At 38.6% G+C, this 18439-nt stretch overlaps 1 protein-coding gene across 4 annotated transcripts in view; it reads left to right on the top strand.

The window, feature by feature from the left end:
- Positions 1–2628: 2628 nt before the first annotated feature.
- The window catches only part of LOC127640521 (myelin regulatory factor-like), a 43002-nt gene continuing 27191 nt past the window's right edge, over positions 2629–18439 (top strand). For all 4 annotated transcript variants that reach the window (XM_052123131.1, XM_052123133.1, XM_052123132.1 and 1 more), the window contains exon 1: positions 2629–2870. In XM_052123131.1, the coding sequence (XP_051979091.1) occupies positions 2825–2870 (46 nt within the window). In that variant the 5' untranslated portion in view covers positions 2629–2824. The remainder of the gene's footprint in view (positions 2871–18439) is intronic.

Raw genomic sequence — 18439 nt, 5'->3', positions numbered from 1 at the left:
CAACTCACAGTCATATCAGCAACATTATAATAGCCGTTTATTCTACATTGAGAGGGTCCCATCATGGGGGCTGCCATGTTAGGTCACATGACCCGCCGAATACTACTTGCTTAAGCTCAGCAAATGCCCTGTAATTAAAATGTTTCACTCATAAATTAAATAAATCATAGATGACTGTGAATTGTGGCATTTTTACAATGGCGTCAGTAACTGAAAACTGAGCCAAACGCACTGGCACAGGGCTTGAATACATGAGCCACACTGGCAGTCATTTCTAGATTAGATTGACTGAATGATATTGTCTCAATGGAAATATGCAACCGGAGTTAGACGTGCTCTAACTTCACATGCACGCATTCATTGTTGTGGGCTAGCAGCACCGCATCACATGTGTCCGGCCACACATATACGGCTGCGCTCACATTTAAACTAAGTGCATTAAAACAGCCAGATGTTTCTTTGTCCCCGCAGTTTCTATCTCTCTTTTTCTCGCCTGCATCCTCCCAAACAAACCACGCAGTGTGTCGTGGGAAGAACGGTCATGTTGTTCAGGTCAAACAGAGGAAAAAGGAGAGCTAGAGAAAGAGAGAGAGAGAGAGAGAGAGAGAGAGAGAGAGCAGACAGACAGATAAATGCTCCAGCTGTGAGTAAAAACAACAAAACTGCATTTGATTGGGAGGGGGGTCGCATGGACACAGGGTCATTGTTTGTAAAGAGGTCGCGGATAAAGAGACGAGAGAAACAGATCACTCAGCTCATGCAGTGATAAATGATGGCGTTACACCTCATTCATTCACAATCTCTCTACTAAGAACACTCTTTAGGCTACAGTATGACTGGTGTGATGCCACGCAGTTTTTAATATTGAAAGATTAGGAAAAATGAATGAAAAATGAAATGTATGTAAGATAAAGTCATAAAACGCCACAATTTGTGCAACAATATATTATTTTTATATAGTACTTCAAAGAAAACCATGATATTTTTAAAGGAAGTGGATAAAAACGCCATTACCATAGTACTTTTTTTGTAAGTGAAGGGCTGGATGAAAAAAATAAACAACTTTTTTGTGTGTTATTATCTCTTAAAATGATAATAAATTGATTGAGGGAAAGGTTACCCATGTGAATGCAACTTAAAGGAATATTACGTGTTCAATGCAAGTGAAGCTCACATGACAGTATTTGTGGAATAATGTTGATTACTACAAAAATTATTTCGACTCGTCCCTCCTTTCCTTTAATAAAGCAAAAATGGAGGTTAGAGTGAGACACTTACAATGGAAGTGAATGGGGGCCAATTTCTGGAGGGTTTAAAGGCAGAAATGTGAAGCTTGTAATTTTATTAAAGCACTTACATTAAATATTCGGCTAAAACTCGTGCATTATTTGAGCTGGCAAGTTACATTTACATTACATTTATGCATTTGGCAGACGCTTTTATCCAAAGTGACTTACAGTGCACTTATTACAGGGACAAATCCCCGGAGCAACCTGGAATTAAGTGCCTTACTCAAAGACACAATGGTGGTGACTGTGGGGCTCGAACTAGCAACCTTCTGATTACCAGATTACCAGTTATGTGCTTAGACCACTACACCACCACCACTCACATAAGTTGATTAAATCACCGCTTTTGCAGAAGTTACAGGGTTAACATTATGTTGTCATGGCAACGAAGTTGTAAAATGTGATTATTTAACTTTACAAAAAGGAAAAAGATGAATCATAAGCCTTAAAATATTCTTAATTAATAATAAGCGATTTAGCGTTAAGCGACAATGAGTATTTTAATGTTTACGGATTTACTCCATTGACTTCCATTGTAAGTGCCGAATTTGTAACCTCGATTTTTAGTTTATTTTCTTTTACTTTTTTTTTTTTTTTTAAGAAAAGGAGGGACACGTCATAATTAATTTTTGTGGTAATCAGCATTAGCTGTCAACTGAGCTAAATATGTATTGAACCCGGAATATTCCTTTAAGTCTGAGTCAACTTCACAAAAATAATTTTAGTACAATAATGACAGTATGTACAAATCTATGCATGTTCAACTCAGGAATGAACTACAGTTACACCCAACTGTCCTCAACTCAAAAGTATTGTCCACATTTTAGAGGTTAAGCAATTTATTTGAGACCAGATGCATTTAACGGTAACTCTTTGCCAGGTTTGGGGAGTAACGAAATACATGGATTACCTATTTAAAATACAAAATATACATAATGAACAATATGTTTTAAAGCATTTCTTAAAGCTTTGTTAATGTAAGTTAATAGAAATGCAATTGTTCATTGTTAGATCATGTTATATGGTGCAATAGCTATGTACCTTTACAAATGTATTACTATGTTGAAATTAACATTGACAAATGTTAATAAATGCTATTAACAGTATGCTATTATTCATTGTTAGTTCCTGTTAACTGATGTTGTTTACTAACGACAACAAATGGAGCCTTATTGTAAAGTGTTACCCATTTAGTTTTACACATGCACAATCTATCTTCACTTTTGGTCTTCGGAAATTATCATGGTCAAAATAAACATTTGTCTTGATCTTGATCCGCGTGCCCTGTTCACTCTCGGAGCGCGCGCACAGCGCAAGTGAGGGCGGGAGCGCGCAGAGAGGGATATGAATTGACCAGAGGATATTGATATTGGAAAAAGAGCTGTGAAGCTCCGTGGTTTGTTTTAATAAAGATAACTGTGCGTAAAGTTGTTAAACGGGCATGAGGGTTTGAAGCGCACGCGACTCCCGCCGCTCCCGCGCGCCGGAGGATCGATCCTTCATGTTCATGGAGTTTATAAGCGGGAGCCGCTAGAATGGACGTGATCGATGAAACGGAGGCCCTACAGAGATTCTTCGAAGGTAAAAATAAAGTTAATTGATCTTCTATGAATGTGACAGTTCAAGAATAGCTTAAAAACGTAAAGAAGAAATTTTAAAAAACAAAACAATAATGTATAATAGCTACTTTTCATTATACCCTAATGAACAAAATATGTATAATGCATATAAGTTGTTTATCCCTTGCAAAAATGCACAGTGATGGTTTCAGATAGTAAAACTACTCATTGCTAAATGTTTTGGTAAGCTGAAAATGCTTGGAAACACCAAAAGTATCAAAAGAAAGGAGAAAAAAAAAAAGAGTAATTTATTATGACTGGAGGGTCAGATCAGGTGGAATTGTTAAGGGGAAAATTGCACGTTCACTTTTTAATGTTAACTAATAAAGTTGATAAAACATTTGCAAGAAGTAATTTCAGATAGCGTTTTCCCATGCACTGAAAAAAACATGTGTTGGATTTACTTAAAATATAACATTAGCATTTGACATCATCATTTTTAAGTAAATTCATCTTTATTTACTTATAAAGGTCACACGAATAAGATTTAACAACTAATAGCACTTTTTCTTTTGTTTCAAATGAACTTTAATATTATTGTTTCTACCTGATTTAATTATCTCGAAAGACTTTACGCAAAACAGCACCAATAATACTGAAATGAGTTAAATTCTCTATGAACTCGAACTAATTCTAAACTAATTAAATGCCCCGATAAATTCTTTTGACCAAACAAATGTGCATCAATTTGGCTATTCAAGCTCAGATGTTTATGGGTATTCCCCACAACCTCAGTTCTGTACTTTATCCAGGGGCGGACCGGCCATGGGGAGAACCGGGACTTTTCCCGGTGGGCCGGATGCAAAACGGGGGCGAATGGGCGTGACTAGCTGAAGAGGGCCTCAAAATGGTGCTACGATATGCCGAAGAGGGCCACGATATGCAGAAAAGGATATCGACAACTCCCCAAACCTAACCCCTAACCTAAACCCTACCCAGTGGCAGATTTAGGCATGGGCGACATGGGCAGTCATGGGCGGTATCTTGCGGGGGGGGCGTTCAACTAAATAAATAACTCTGGGGGCGTTCTCATTTTGACTCACATACGCCCCTCATCCACCCCCAACCCCCCAAACAAATTTGGGGGCATGTTGAAGCGGGTTTCACCTACCTAACCCTAACCTTGACTTAATCGTTTGAGTCAGTACTTAAAATCTTAAAATCTTAATTTGAGGGATTTTTAAGCGAAAGAAGAGCAAGGAACTCACAATTAGATTTCACTTTGTCTCACTCTTAAGTTCTCAAATAATTAATATTGTGTGTTGTACACATTAATGCAATTTATATAAAGATAAAGATGTAATAAATATGTACATTTCTGAGTATAAGCGGCCTATTTATTTTGATGTATTATGGTTGTTGAGTCAACAAATATTTTTCTTCAGTGCATGCACCTGAATGTAAAATCAAGTCGTTTCTTACAGCGGGAAATGTAATATAGAAACCTAAAGAGATCATTGTTTTTAGATTGGAAACTTTTAGATTAGTCTGAACACAGTTGGCCTGATTTCTTTTTAATTATGCTGTTTTAACTCAACAATTGCTTCCAAGCCTCAATTGTTTGCATTTCACCTTTCTGTTTACATAAACCACCACGTGTCCACTTATAAAGATTTTTTTAAGGGCCTGTGCGTGTTTCAGACATCATTGGCGTAAGTGATTTAGTAGGCTTAAATAAATGTGTCATGCAAGATTTGGGGGGATTTAATTTGGGCAAGAGACACGAAAAGCTGTCCAGTGGCTGGATGGGAAGAACACGATGAAGGAATTTTGTGAAATGGGGAAGGGCCAAAAGGTGGAGATGATGTAGGGAGAGAAGGAGGAGGGGTTTGAGAAGAAACACTGGGCAAGACAGTGGAATGTGATAAATGGTGTGTTTGTAATGGTTAATGTTATAGTTCACCCAAAAATGAACATTATGTCATTATTTACTCACCCTCATGTCGTTCCTCGTTGTTTTGTTTTGGGGTTTTCTCAGTGGAACACAAAAGGAGAAATTTTTATGAATCTTCATTCACTTTTTCATGCAACGTTCATCTGTCAAGCTCCATTAAGGACAAATTGAAAAAGTGAATTAAAAAGATCGTGTTTAATGGGGCTCTGTGTAGCTGAACAAGTAAAGACGCTGACTATCACACCTGGAGTCGTGAGTTCGAATCCAAGGGGTGCTGAGTGACTTCAGCCAGGTCTCCTAAGCAACCAGTTGGCCCGGTTGCTAGGGAGGGTAGAGTCACATTGGGGTAACCTCCTCGTGGTCGCTTTAATGTGGTTCTCGCTCCCTGTGGTGAGTTGTGTGTGGATGCTGGAGCGAATAGTGTGAGCCTCCACACACGCTAGGTCTCCACGCTACAAGCCACGCGATAAAATGCGCAGGCAACTGAGATTTGTCCTCCGCCACCCGGATTGAGGCGAGCCACTACTCCACCACGAGCACCTAGAGTGCATTGGGAATTGGGCATACCAAATTTGGGAGAAAAGTGGAGAGAGAAAAAAATGAAATCGTGTTTAATAGCAGAAAACTGCTAAAGAACTACACTACCCATGATCCTGTGCAGGGAAACAATCCACCAATCAGACTTGCTGCAAACAAAATGCGCCAAAAGAGCTCTGCAGTGACCAACCACTCCCATTTTACACTGAGAATAAAACAATCGAGTCGGTCTCCTTCTTTCAAACTACTTACATTTACATTGATGCATTTGGCAGACGCTTTTATCCAAAGCGACTTACAGTTCACTTATTACAGGGACAATCCCCCCGGAGCAACCTGGAGTTAAGTGTCTTACTCAAGGACACAATGGTGGTGGCCGTGGGGATCGAACCAGTGACCTTCTGATTGCCAGTTATGTGCTTTAGCCCAATACACCACCACATACTTACATATCCATAGTTTTACATATTTCCCTAGTTTAGTTCAATTACATCAATGCTTTATGGGATTGTTGTACATTCCCTCATTAAAGACGTCAAGCACACAGTCTTGTACCTTTGTCTTTTCGTCTTTTAGAATTAAAGTTTGTAATGTTGCGATTCACCTTTAAACTGGTTGATTTGGTTTATGGCTTAGAACCCATTTATGAAGAACTTTACGGAAAAAAATGAATGGGAAACATACTTTCTGTACAAAGACAGCTGAAAAGTGGTTGGGTGGTTGATCACTTACTCTGTCATTGTTGACAGATAAAAGCCACGGTTGTTTATGCCGAGTATTAAGCCGAACTCTTTATTTCGGAGGGATTTTCCAGCCATAATTCGTGTGAGTGACACATTACTTGGACTGATGAGGGTCTGCTCTTAGAGCAGGTGTTGTGGTTTGTTTATATGTCAGTGCTGCGCTGTAAACACTGCTGACTTCATTGGGCTCTGGAGATCACGGCCATCAAGAACAGCTCTTGACTTTAACGAGAATTTTACATGTTTACATTCTTCAGTTGGGGAGTGAGGCAGTCAGCGTGTCTCTGGTCCCGACCGAAACCTGGAGGTTCTGACACACACACAAAGAAATACACTCTAGAAATGTCGATATGGTGACCTGACATTATGTGAGTGTGTTTGTGATATGAACTATGGAAGAATTGTGGCTTACACATAATAGTTATTTTGTAAATATATTAAAGTTAGTTTCATGCTCACTACTACATCAATAAACCTTTTTAATAATTAGCGGAGACCTTAGCAAGCCTTTTGAAGGGTCACATTTTCCAACAAAAACAAGAACAGATTCAGTGTTACTGCATGTATATTTTCAGTGGGGTAAAATAAGACCACATCCACACTAATACGTTTTCATTTGAAAATTAATTTTGATACATTTACGCCTCTCATCCACACTTGAATGGTGCTTTCCTCCACTAAAAACAGAGTGTTTCGAAAAACGCTCTCCATTACTTTTTTGTTTGAAAATGCATTAATACACTATTACGCCTCTAATCCAATCTAGAACAATGTTTTATTTCAACAAAAATGGAGCATTTGAAATACTCTCTCCATTACCACTTGGGAAAACAATGGCGTTAGTTACCTGAAAGCTAAAGTTTTCATACGAAAACGGATTAGGCTACGTGCACACTAATAAGTACAGTATATGTTTGAAGACATACAGTATATGTAATTGATACGTTTGCGCCTCTCATCCACACTAGGATAGCATTTTCTTCCCCCAAAAATGCATTTGAAAACACTCTCCATTACCGTATTTTTGGGAAAATGATGACGTTAGAAAACTGAAATGTAATAAGTTACATCCACACTAATGGACTTTCATCTAAAAATGCATACATTTTTAACTTTTATTTGAAAACACATTCATTTCGCTACATTTACGCCTCACATCCACTCTAGATTTTCATTCAAATTTCATTCATTTAAAAAACGCTCTCCATTAACACATACTTTGGAAAACGATGACGCTACACTGTAAAAAAAGAAATCCTGTTGTTTTTACCAAAAAAATCTGGCAGTTGTGGTTGCCAGAATAATTATGTTAAAAATACAGTTAAAATGTAAATCACTTTACAGAACAACCTGTCAATTTTACAGTTTAAAATGGTTGTAATTTACACACTGGCACTGTAAAAACAAAAAATAATTCTGTTAAATTTACAGTAAAAAAAATAATTAAACATGCCTTCTGAAACTGTAAAAATCTGTTGTTTACTTTATAAGATATTTGTTAATCATATAGTAATTACAGAAGGGCACATGATGACATGAAGTTCATCAATAGTGGCTCTTCCAGGAGCAATGACCGATAAACATATAGAGACATCAGTGTCACTCACAAACACTAAACATCGTCATGGTAACACATGTGAGATTTAAATAATGCAATAAACATGAACTAAACTACATCAAATATAACACAGAACACTCCAGTAACTGATATAATGTGATGAAACATAACTAGTCCCATAAAATATAATGAAATGTAATGGGTCACGCAGGGAATTGTGAACACCCGATTACTGTTTTATCTCTGAAATTTTAACAATAATTTACTGTAAAAAAAGTACATGTACTCTCTTGTTCTTTTTACCCTTAATTATACAGGAAAATCTTACTTTTTACATTTAAATAATTTAATTTTTACATCATTTTATTGTAAAAACGTCTGTATTGTCTTTTAAAATATATTAAAACATTTTACTGTATATTTTACAGTTAATATTTGTTAATCAATTAACATTTGATTTCTGTAGCATTTTTACAGTATTTTACAGTGTATAGTCAAATTGAAAATGTAAACTATTTACACCTTTCATTCACACAAGAAAGGCAATTTCCTCCGCTGAAAATGGAGCGTTTCCATTATTGCATACTTTGGAAAATGGTGACGTTAGGAAACAGAAAACAGAGTTAGCATTATTGTGGTTGTGGACTATTGATTACACTGTAATTCTTTTTGCTACAGACATGAATGTTACATCAAATTGTGCGTTTTCTTCAGAAAACATACTGAAGTTTTGTTTAATTTTGTAATGGTTATGGAACATAGTGGTAATTGTTTGGTTTTGCATTTTAGGTAAGAGTGTAGTGATGATGTCTGATTTGATTCACTGTCATGGCATCATGAGCCCAGCTGCTCTTCCGATGTCTTTATTAAATATTGGTCTGGGAAGCAAATGCAACAGGTGCTGGTTTATGTGTTTAATGGTTTTCTTGAGCTTTGAGAACATTGTGGCGAATCAGATAATCGCATTTAATTTTAATTAAGATTCTGTTCCCTGTTATTTTCTGTTATTTCAGTGTTGGGACCCTGTCTATGTGCCTCTGTATACAGTTGTGCAATTGAATGAATGGCTGGTTGCAGTTTGCATTTCTTGATTCCTGATGAATGATGTATGTGTTTGCGCTCTGTTTGTGTGTTTGGATTGCGTTGTGGGGTGGGGGCTGTTTCTGAAATGGACATCCATTGTGAAGTACAGCAACACAAAGCACAAAAGACAAGGCAGATTGAGCTGTTTGTCTGTAGATCTGATCTGACCCTCAACTGTCCCCAGGGGGAAATGTTATCGCTCAGAGGTCGCTCTTTCATTGCTGAAGAGACTGGAGTTTTGATTCGTTGACATACAGTAAGAGTACAGGGCTATACAATTAATGAGGACTACATAGCTTAGATAATTTGCTCTTGAAAGAATTTGATAAGAAATGCTTCAGTTCATATTGAGACTTATGGTGGCAGACGGTGCTATCTTGGAAAAGAGTTTGAGACATTGAAACCCAGGTTCACACAAGACAAATCTGCGAAGCAAATTATTATTTTTTTTTTTTTTTACAAATATCGTTTATTTTGAATGATGTTCTCTTAGGGTTACTCCGAATAAAAGAGTCACGAGGGTCTGAAGGCAGGTTTTTTTTTAGGTCACATGGTAACACAATGGCTACCTGCATGTTGGGTACACCACCTGACTTTGATTAGGTGGAGGGAAAAAATCGAATATTATATTATGTTTTAAAACAAAAATGTGTCATTATTATTTTATTTTATTGTTATTAATTTATCCCCTTTTCTACCCAATTTTGGAACGGAGACTCACAGCATGTGGAGGCTCATGCTACTCTCTGAGATCCACGCACAACTTTCGACACGCCCAAAGAGAGCGAGAACCACTAATCGCAACCATGAGGAGGTTACCTCATGTGACTCCACCCTCCCTAGCAACCGGGCCAATTTGGTTGCTTAGCAGACCTGGCTGGAGTCACTCAGCACGCCGAAACTCACGACTCCAGGTGTGATATTAACTACTATTAGAAATAATAATATTATTCCAAACTACTTATGCAAGCATTTCTTTTTTTCGAGAATTTCAGCTTTTAATGACACTTTTAATAATTTGTTTTATATTTCTCTCTCTCTCTGGACGGTTACACCACTTCACAATTTTTACTTTAAGTGCATCATAGAGTTTTATTTAAGTAATTATTTAGTTTGAATTGCATTTTTTATATATTTTTAAATAACGTAATAGATTTAGACCTAAAAATGGGTGCCATGTCACAGACCCATAAATAAATTGTCACTTCTCGCTCGTCTCAAGCAGACAGATGAGTTTGAGATGAATGGCACACCATTATCACCGTAAACAAACTTCCCAGATAAGCATCCTCTGTGTTTTCCTAAACTACTTGGATGGATTAAGGATTGCAGGTGTTGAAAGTAATTCTGAGAAACAGTGGCTGGCTTCTGTTCGTTCAGAACTGCGAGGCGAGAAGTGGATATTTTCCACAGATATTTACATAAAGATAACTGGCACGGAAACCCCCAGTGACATAAGAACGCTCAGAAAGCGTTTTTAGCTTGCTAGAGTCATAAGCTGCTTAAGAGGGTATGTATGCCCCCTCTCTCTAAAGCACTGGACCATTCCTGGCATACCTAAAAGACTGTTAAAAAACAGAATGAGGTGCGAGTAATGTTTCTTTCTCTCTCGCTGTCTCTTTTTCTCTATCACTCGCTTGTTCAGACTCCATTAGTGTGACAGTGTGCAGACAGGGCGAGCGAGAGAGATAACAGGCTTAGACTCATAAACACATGCATGCACACTGATGGATGCACACACACACACATACACACACTCACACATGCTGTGGGTGGGGTGAGATAAAGGCAGGGCACAGGTCATTCCAACACACACACACGGCAATAAGCAGAAACACACATTTATGTACGAAAGCGTTCATATTTGTATCAATCACGAATGAGATTTCTTTAATTGTTTCTCCTAAACAGCAATTAAATGGAGAGCAAATGGAGACTTTTGCTAGTGTCTTTCATCTCACATTGTTCTCCTGAGAAAAAGACGCCAGTCGTTTCATTAGTGTTTCCTCTAAAGTTTCAGAAGAGATCTCAACAGTGTTTCAGACTGAAGTTGATACTTTAATGAAACATAAACTGACTAAACTACGACTGAGATATTTAAGAGATCTCATTTGTGATTTGTCCAACATGGTCTCAAAGAATCACGTTACTATACATGCATTTTTTTACTATACAAAATAATTTTTACATCACTCGTATGTATTTCAGTATGTGAGATAACACAATAAAGTTACACTCAACTGATAGAGCGTTGCGCTTGCGATGCAAAGGACCGTGGGATGAGTCCTGAAGTGCAAGTGAGTCGAGACATGAGCCGAAAGTGTCACAGAAGCACCACAAACTGACATGGTTGCGTTTTTCATCTCACATTTGCTTTTTCTGACACTATCGGTTTGGTTTAGGTTTAAAGCTTAGGGTAGGGAGGTCGGTTTTGTTGATTTAAAACTCAAAAAATCTCATCTATTTGGAAGAAGATTTAACTAACTTTTAGCACCACACAGTGGACATTTCACCTCGAGACTGAGGCAATACGTGTTATGAACAATGTAATTGTAACGGGAGCCTGCTGGTACATGATAGCTGTGCGGTATGTATAAACCTCACTCCCCTTGCCTCAAGAGGTGCAATAGCGTCTGATGCTAGAGGTGTAGCCTCCTCGTTAGCGCACCCACCTTCCATGCCGTCTGATGCCGGTTTGAATGTCAAGTAGGATTGGTGTAACAAGGTTCTATATATGCTGCCAAGGAGGAAGCGGAGGACAGAAACTTCAACGCAAATGTTGGATTCATTTTCACACTCAATAGATAAATACTGCTTTTCAGCACAGTCTTCCCAAACACAGTTTGTCCAACACACACACGACATAAGTGCCAGTCTCTCTCTCTGCCTCTGTTGTTGTCTCCCTCTTTATAGCTCTCCCCTGCAACGAGATACACCTGTTAATCATCAAGAGTGTGCTCAGGTGTGAACCTTTACGCTCAACCACGCCCCAACCTCCACAACTGGTTACAGTGGTGCCGTGACCCGGATGGGAGTGAGGTTTAGGGGGGTGAGTGTAACGAGAGCCAGCTGGTACGTGATAGCTGTGCAGTATGTGTAAACCTCACTCCCCTGGCCTCAAGAGGCGCACTAGCATCTCACGTGAGAGGCTCCTCGTTAGCGCACCTGCCTCACATGCCAGCTGACGCCGGTTCGAATCTCGCTCTGAGAGGGTCAAGCAGGACCAATTACATAACGATATCTCGCAAAAATGTCACCAAAGTCACATCATTTTCATGAGATCATGCTGAATATGCCTTATGGGATGTTCATGTAATGTCAACAAAGCTTGGTCACTTTTGAGAGGGTTTTTTCTTTCAGGATAGGTCACATTTAGCCAGATGGTAATACATAAGTCATAGAGCTCTTCGTGTGGTTCCTTGGGGCTGATGTTTGAGGAAGAGAATGGTTTGGCCATTGCGTAGGGTCTCTTTCATGCAACTTTGTATTGCTGTCACTGGAATGCATTGTGTTTGAGCAGCCAGGCCTGTAACATTCAGATACCATTTCCATTACAACATGCCAAAAATTACACACTTTTCACATTTCAGGTGAGCATGATCCATTTCCCACCTTCTTGGGTGAAATGTTTGCTGCTTTTAATGATTAAACAACAAATTCAGTTAATTACAAAGTGGTGCAGAATATTTTTGGTTAAGTAACAGACTAAAATTGTTGGTCCTTGTCCATGCAAAACCTGCAGCCACAATACTGAGGAGTTATGGGTGGTTTACAGGGTGTTGCGATATGGCTAGGGTGCTATGGGCATTGCTAAGTGGTAGTGGTAGTCAACCTTATTTGGGTGATTGGAGCACACTAGATAATCTGGCTGGTTACTCTGCATGTTAGTGGGTAAAATAGGGCCGAGATCTTTGCAGCTGTGATGTGTGGGGGGCTGTTACCATGTTATACCCATCAGAGAATTTGGGTCATTCCTTGAATCCCTTGTCGTTATTCGATTTTTTCACGTTTTCGTCCTCCTCACGTTCTCTGTCTCTGACAGTCTGAAGGCATTTGTTGCTCGCTACACATTTCTGCTCCGTCATTCTCTCCCTCATGTTTGCGGTACGTTTGTGGGGAAGGTAAGCTGCTCAGGTCGGCCGGTGCATTCAGTGCTGGTGGGCGACTAGAACTGTGTGTGGTGGCCTGGTACAGCTCTGTCTCATGACTGAGACCTAATCCTGCATTGCAACACACATGCACACACACACGCACACACACACACACACACACACAATTCAGTAACCCTCTACCCACCAGCTAAGGTCAGAGACATTAAGGTGTATGTTGTTTGGAAGGATATGAGAGACGTACTGTTTCATATACACACATCTTCAGATTTGTAGGTTTGTGTCCATCCTAAAACACAATGCTGTGGCTTCGACCAGGTACTGTCTCTCTCTTCCTCTCTGTGTCTTTTGTTAAATAAGATTTGTTGTCTTCTCGTGGTACTTAAGACTGCTATTTATTGTTGTGATTGTCATAGTTTAGCATATATATATTTATGTGTTCATTAAAGTGTGTGTTTGAACATAATGGAAACTAAAGCCATATTTTCGTAAGTGTAATAAGTATTAAACTTTGCCATGTATTGTGACTCGTCCTGCAGTGTTTGTGCTATGCTCATAAATTATACCTAGTATTTCATACTTAGTATTTTCATTATGCAGAAGATAAATCAGGCACACACACACACACATAAAAATCCCATAGACATTGAAGGAGGGACCTGAGTCATATTAAGAGTATCATCGAGAATTGGAGGTGGGCCCTTTTGATTTGGGCCAGTAAGCAACACCCTAGCAACCAGATAGCAAATCACCAAAAACAACTCAGAACACCTTAGCAACTGCATAACAAAGACTTGGCAACCACTAACAACACCCTAGCATCATGGTGGTTAGTTTTGCATGAGCAAACGCCACTCACATTATCTTGAGAAACGAAAATACAATTTTCTGAAGCTGTATGATCAAAACCGGTTTTGTCTACGACTGCTTACGTCTTTCAGCATTTCTGTATGTTTAGATAAGCGGAAGGAGAAATAGTTCCTATCCTACACAGCTATTTGCTAATGTAATTTTTAAATATCAGCCAATTATTGACCAAACGGCATATCGGATAAGCATGAATATGCTGTTATGAAAAATCAGTGGTTTATTTATCATTAATTATGTGAATGTATTGCATTGTATAAAGATTTATAATCATTTTTGCAGTGCAATATAAAGAAACACCTACCAAAATAAATGAAATTCGAAAAAGTAAAGCATGCGGAATATGCATGAATTTGTAATGTTCTATCATAGGTAAAATATGAGTTATATTGTTTATAACTGCAAAAAAAAAGGTGCAAAATGTTTTAGAAGTAGGAAATATCCTTCATGTTATCATATTTTGTTTTTAAAATTAAAAATGTTTATCCTTCATTGTGGCTCTCTTCTAATTAGCATACAGTGTTCAACAGATCCAATCCCAGTTTAATGGAAATTGTTTATTATTAAAACAATAAAATAGCTTTTGCACCTCTTTGAATAGTTTTAAGGCATAATAGAGATCTGATGACAAAGTAAGTTAAGTAGCAGAATATGGATATTGGCCTACAGTTTTTCTCCCAATTTGGCATGCCCAATTCCCAATGTGCTTTTAAGTCCTCATGGTCGGGTAGTGATTCGCCTCAATCCAGGTGCCAGAGGACGAATCCCAACTGCCCCCCCGTCAGCCCGCGCATCTTATCACGTGGCTTGTTGAGCGCATCTCCACAGAGATATAGCGCGTGTGGAGGCTTCCCGCCATCCAACGCGGCATCCACGCTCAAATCACCAAGCACCCCATCAAGAACGAACCATATTATAGTGACCGTGAGGATTTTACCCCATGTGACTCTACCCTCCCTAGCAACCGGGCCAATTTGGTTGCTTAGGTGACCTGGCTGGAGTCACTCAGCACACCCTGGATTTGAACTCGCGACTCCAGGGGTGGTAGCCAGCGTCTGAGCTGCCCAGGCCCCCAGCCTACAATTTTTGGTAAAAATGGTAATTTGTTAATTGGTAATTGGGGGGAAAAATTGTCATATTGGTGCATCCCTAATAAAATAAAAAAATTTGCTTTGAAGTTTATTATATGCATTAGCTTTCATGGTAACTAAATAATAAAATCACTAGAAAAAAAAAATGAAATTATGTGTGGATTCCCAGTCCTCCTGGGAAGTTTGTTTGCTAATTTTCACAACAATTAGCATTTTGTGTGCGAAGGCAGGAAGCTTTTTTAGCACCAATACAACTAAATGAAGAGCAAAGCCACGCATTACATTTGTAATGAATGCTTTATCTATCTTTTTTATCATTCTTGTGCGGCCACATATAATGATGACAAATGTCGTTTTTTTTTTGCAAACGCTTGACGCTGCATAAACCAGCTACACGAGTCTTATTTTATGGCAAGTTTTATCATTACTATAAATTAACAGTACAATAATGCACACTGAACTGTCAAAATTCACAAGTAAAACTGAATTATTGCCAATAACAATTTGCTTCCGCCATGATTCTTAAATTGACAATAAATGGCTCTACGTGTTTTGGTGGGCGGCTGTGGCTCAGTTGGTAGAGCGGGTTGGCCACTAATCGCAGGGTTGGTGGTTTGAATCCCGGCCCACATGACTCCACATGCTGAAGTGTCCTTGGGCAAGACACTGAACCCCAAGTTGCTCCCAATGGCAGGCTAGCACCTTACATAGCAGCTCTGCTGCCATTGGTGTATGAATGTGTGTGTGTGTGAATGGGTGAATGAGATGCAGTGTAAAGCGCTTTGAATACCGTTAAGGCTTAAAAAGGCCCTATATAAGTGTAGACCATTACCATTTGATTGGGGTTTTACAGTGCACTTGGCATCATTGATAACAGTTGTGTAACTAGGATGCATGTTTTCCTATGTAACAGTGTGGATACTCAACTGAAAGTTGTGGTATTGATCACAGTTATGGTGTGTGTGTATATATGTCATGTGTTTGCATTTGTGTCTTTCTGGATAGTGTTTACCATTTGATAGTATAATGGGCTTTGCTCTAGCATACTTTACTCTGGTGTAAATTCAGGCTTAATTAACACTGTTTCACAAGCTACAGACTCACCCAATGTTGAAAGAAATACAGTGTGCGAGTACAATGCAGGGGGAGGTTAAGAGCGATAGAGAGACAGGGAGTATGGGATACGGTATAGCATTGACTGTGATTAATGAGCTCTCGAGGGAGCATTCTTCGTTTAGTCAACTGTGATGCCAAATGCTTGAATAGCTCATAATCAACAGTTCTTCATATGAAACTTCCCCATAACGCTGGTAAAGCCAATTAATGGTAGCTCTTGTAACAGGAGGTATTTGAGTCTTTTGAATCTGTTACTAAAGTAGAAAATGTGGCGTATTAATATAGAATTAAACTAATGTGCATCACAGTTATGTTTATATCAGCTTTGAGCTGCTAATAATCCAATTACATTTTAAGTAGATAATCTGATATGGCTTTGTCTTGCCTATATAATTCATTTAAACGAATTACAGCACATTGCTACTGAAAACAATACACAAATACAATGAATCACATTCTACTGAGCCTTGATTAATAAGACCACACTCACACACACAGTCTCTGTTTATACTGCGTTGTTATCATGTGGACAAATCCGGCATTCAGTTGTTCTCCAAAGCCCCCTCTTTTTGTTACAAACCCCTCCAGCAGTGAAAAGAGCATTTGGTAAACTCTCCCAAGACTTAAATGTGTTCTGTGACACTAACTGACAATCAAACCTCTGTCTGCTCAAGGCCACGGCTGGACACAGTCCTCACTATCTCAACGCATCATTAATTACATGATTTAGCTCCTTGACAGACAGCCCACCTTGACATATATTCCTATATAGCTGATACGCAAATGCAGAGAAGTTCATGTTGTAAGGTCCTGACAGGACTCTTGTCTTTTTTGTCAGTTTAAGAGTTGTTACTATTGTTCTTTGGTACTACAGTTACTTCTGTGTTTGAACACATGAACGTGTTCTGATCTTGTGCTCTCTGCTGTCGGTAAGTGTGGTTTGTTCTCTGTATAAGATGCAGGTTGCCTAAACAGCTGGAGTTTGGTTTACTGCCCCCTGGAGAAAACAGGTGGTACTTCAAGCTTGAATTGCTCTGATATGGGGTTAGAATTGTATCTAATTAACTTATAAATGGAGAGATTCACAAATAAGCGTGGTAGTGTCTATAGGAAGGCCCAGGCACGAGCTGGGTCAATCGGCCACTCACGCTCCCCTCGAAGGTCCACGGCGCGACAGCATGGAATCAAGCACATACAGATAACCGCAAACTCTGAAAGAAACAGACGCCATCTGAGGAATACTGACACTTAAGGTTCAGATAATTTTCTCTCAGTTATAAACACGTGTAGTGTCTTGTTAATTGTCGACAGCTGAAAATTGCTAGCGCAAGAAATGTTTCAGAAGTCACAAATGCACAGCGAGCGATCCACACAATAAATGCTGTACAGAGTTGTGTTTGTGAGTTAAAACATATATTTGTAAACCATTTTTTTATTTGCAAATCTCATTTTATTTATTTGTGAATTCACTTTGTTTTTGTGAAACTCTTAACATACTGTATATTTGTAAATCACATTCCTTTTATTTGTGAATTAATTAAATTTTTGCGCAGCTCCTTACATTTACTTGTGGATCTCATTCGAATCATTTGTGAATTTGTTTTTAATTGTGAATCTCTTTCCATTTTTTCTTCTAATATGTCAAAATGTAAAATGTTAATATGAGTGGATTGTCTCTCTCCACATGAAATGTGAATGGGTTGGGGCACCTCATAAAAAGAAGGAAGGTTATTTATTCTTAACATAAGAAATATGATATAGTGTTTCTTCAAGAAATGCATCTTTCCCTGCAGGAAGCTGGAAAATTTGGGAAGATATGGGGTGAACATGTTATCTTTAGTGCTGGCTCACGTAAGAGCAGGGGAGTCATTACTTTGATAAGTAAACATCTACAATTCAAATGTCTCAAACAGAGTAAAGATAAATTAGGAAGAGTCATTATTGTTTTAGCAGAAATTCAGGGGCAAATGTTGATTTTGGCTCATATTTACACATTTAACGTTGATGATCAGGGCTTTTTTATAGATCTTGAAGGGAGCTGTGAGGTCTGTGGGTGTGGCTTGGGAGGCACTTAAGGTGGTTCTTAGGAGTCGGACCATACAGTATGCCTCATTCATAAAAAAATCACAAGAACTTGTGGAGTTGGAAGGTTGGAAGCAGAACTGAAGTGCAGAATGTCATCCGATGGCCTCAGAGAATTGACCCGATTGAAATACAGATATAAAACTATTTTGTCACAGAAAGTGGAGTTTTGTCTATTCAGGGCAAGACAGTCATACTTTGAGTTGGGGGACAAAGCAGGGAAGCTTTTGACTATATATATAAAGCAGAGAGAGTCTTTTTCTAGCATTCTCTCAGTGAAATCTACTGGTGGTGAAATATTTAACTCTGCCATTGAAATTAATGATGTTTTTAAAGAATTCTATCTTGATCTTTATAGTTCCATGTCTTCGTCTACTGATGAAGATATTAGAAACTTTTTGGAACCATTAAAAATCCCCAAGCTGACGACTGAGCAAAAAAACTCTCTTGA

The sequence above is a fragment of the Xyrauchen texanus genome, chromosome 49 (genome assembly GCF_025860055.1).
Source record: "Xyrauchen texanus isolate HMW12.3.18 chromosome 49, RBS_HiC_50CHRs, whole genome shotgun sequence".
In the NCBI taxonomy this organism is placed as follows: domain Eukaryota; kingdom Metazoa; phylum Chordata; class Actinopteri; order Cypriniformes; family Catostomidae; genus Xyrauchen; species Xyrauchen texanus.
This window is presented reverse-complemented; position numbering and strand designations above follow the sequence as displayed.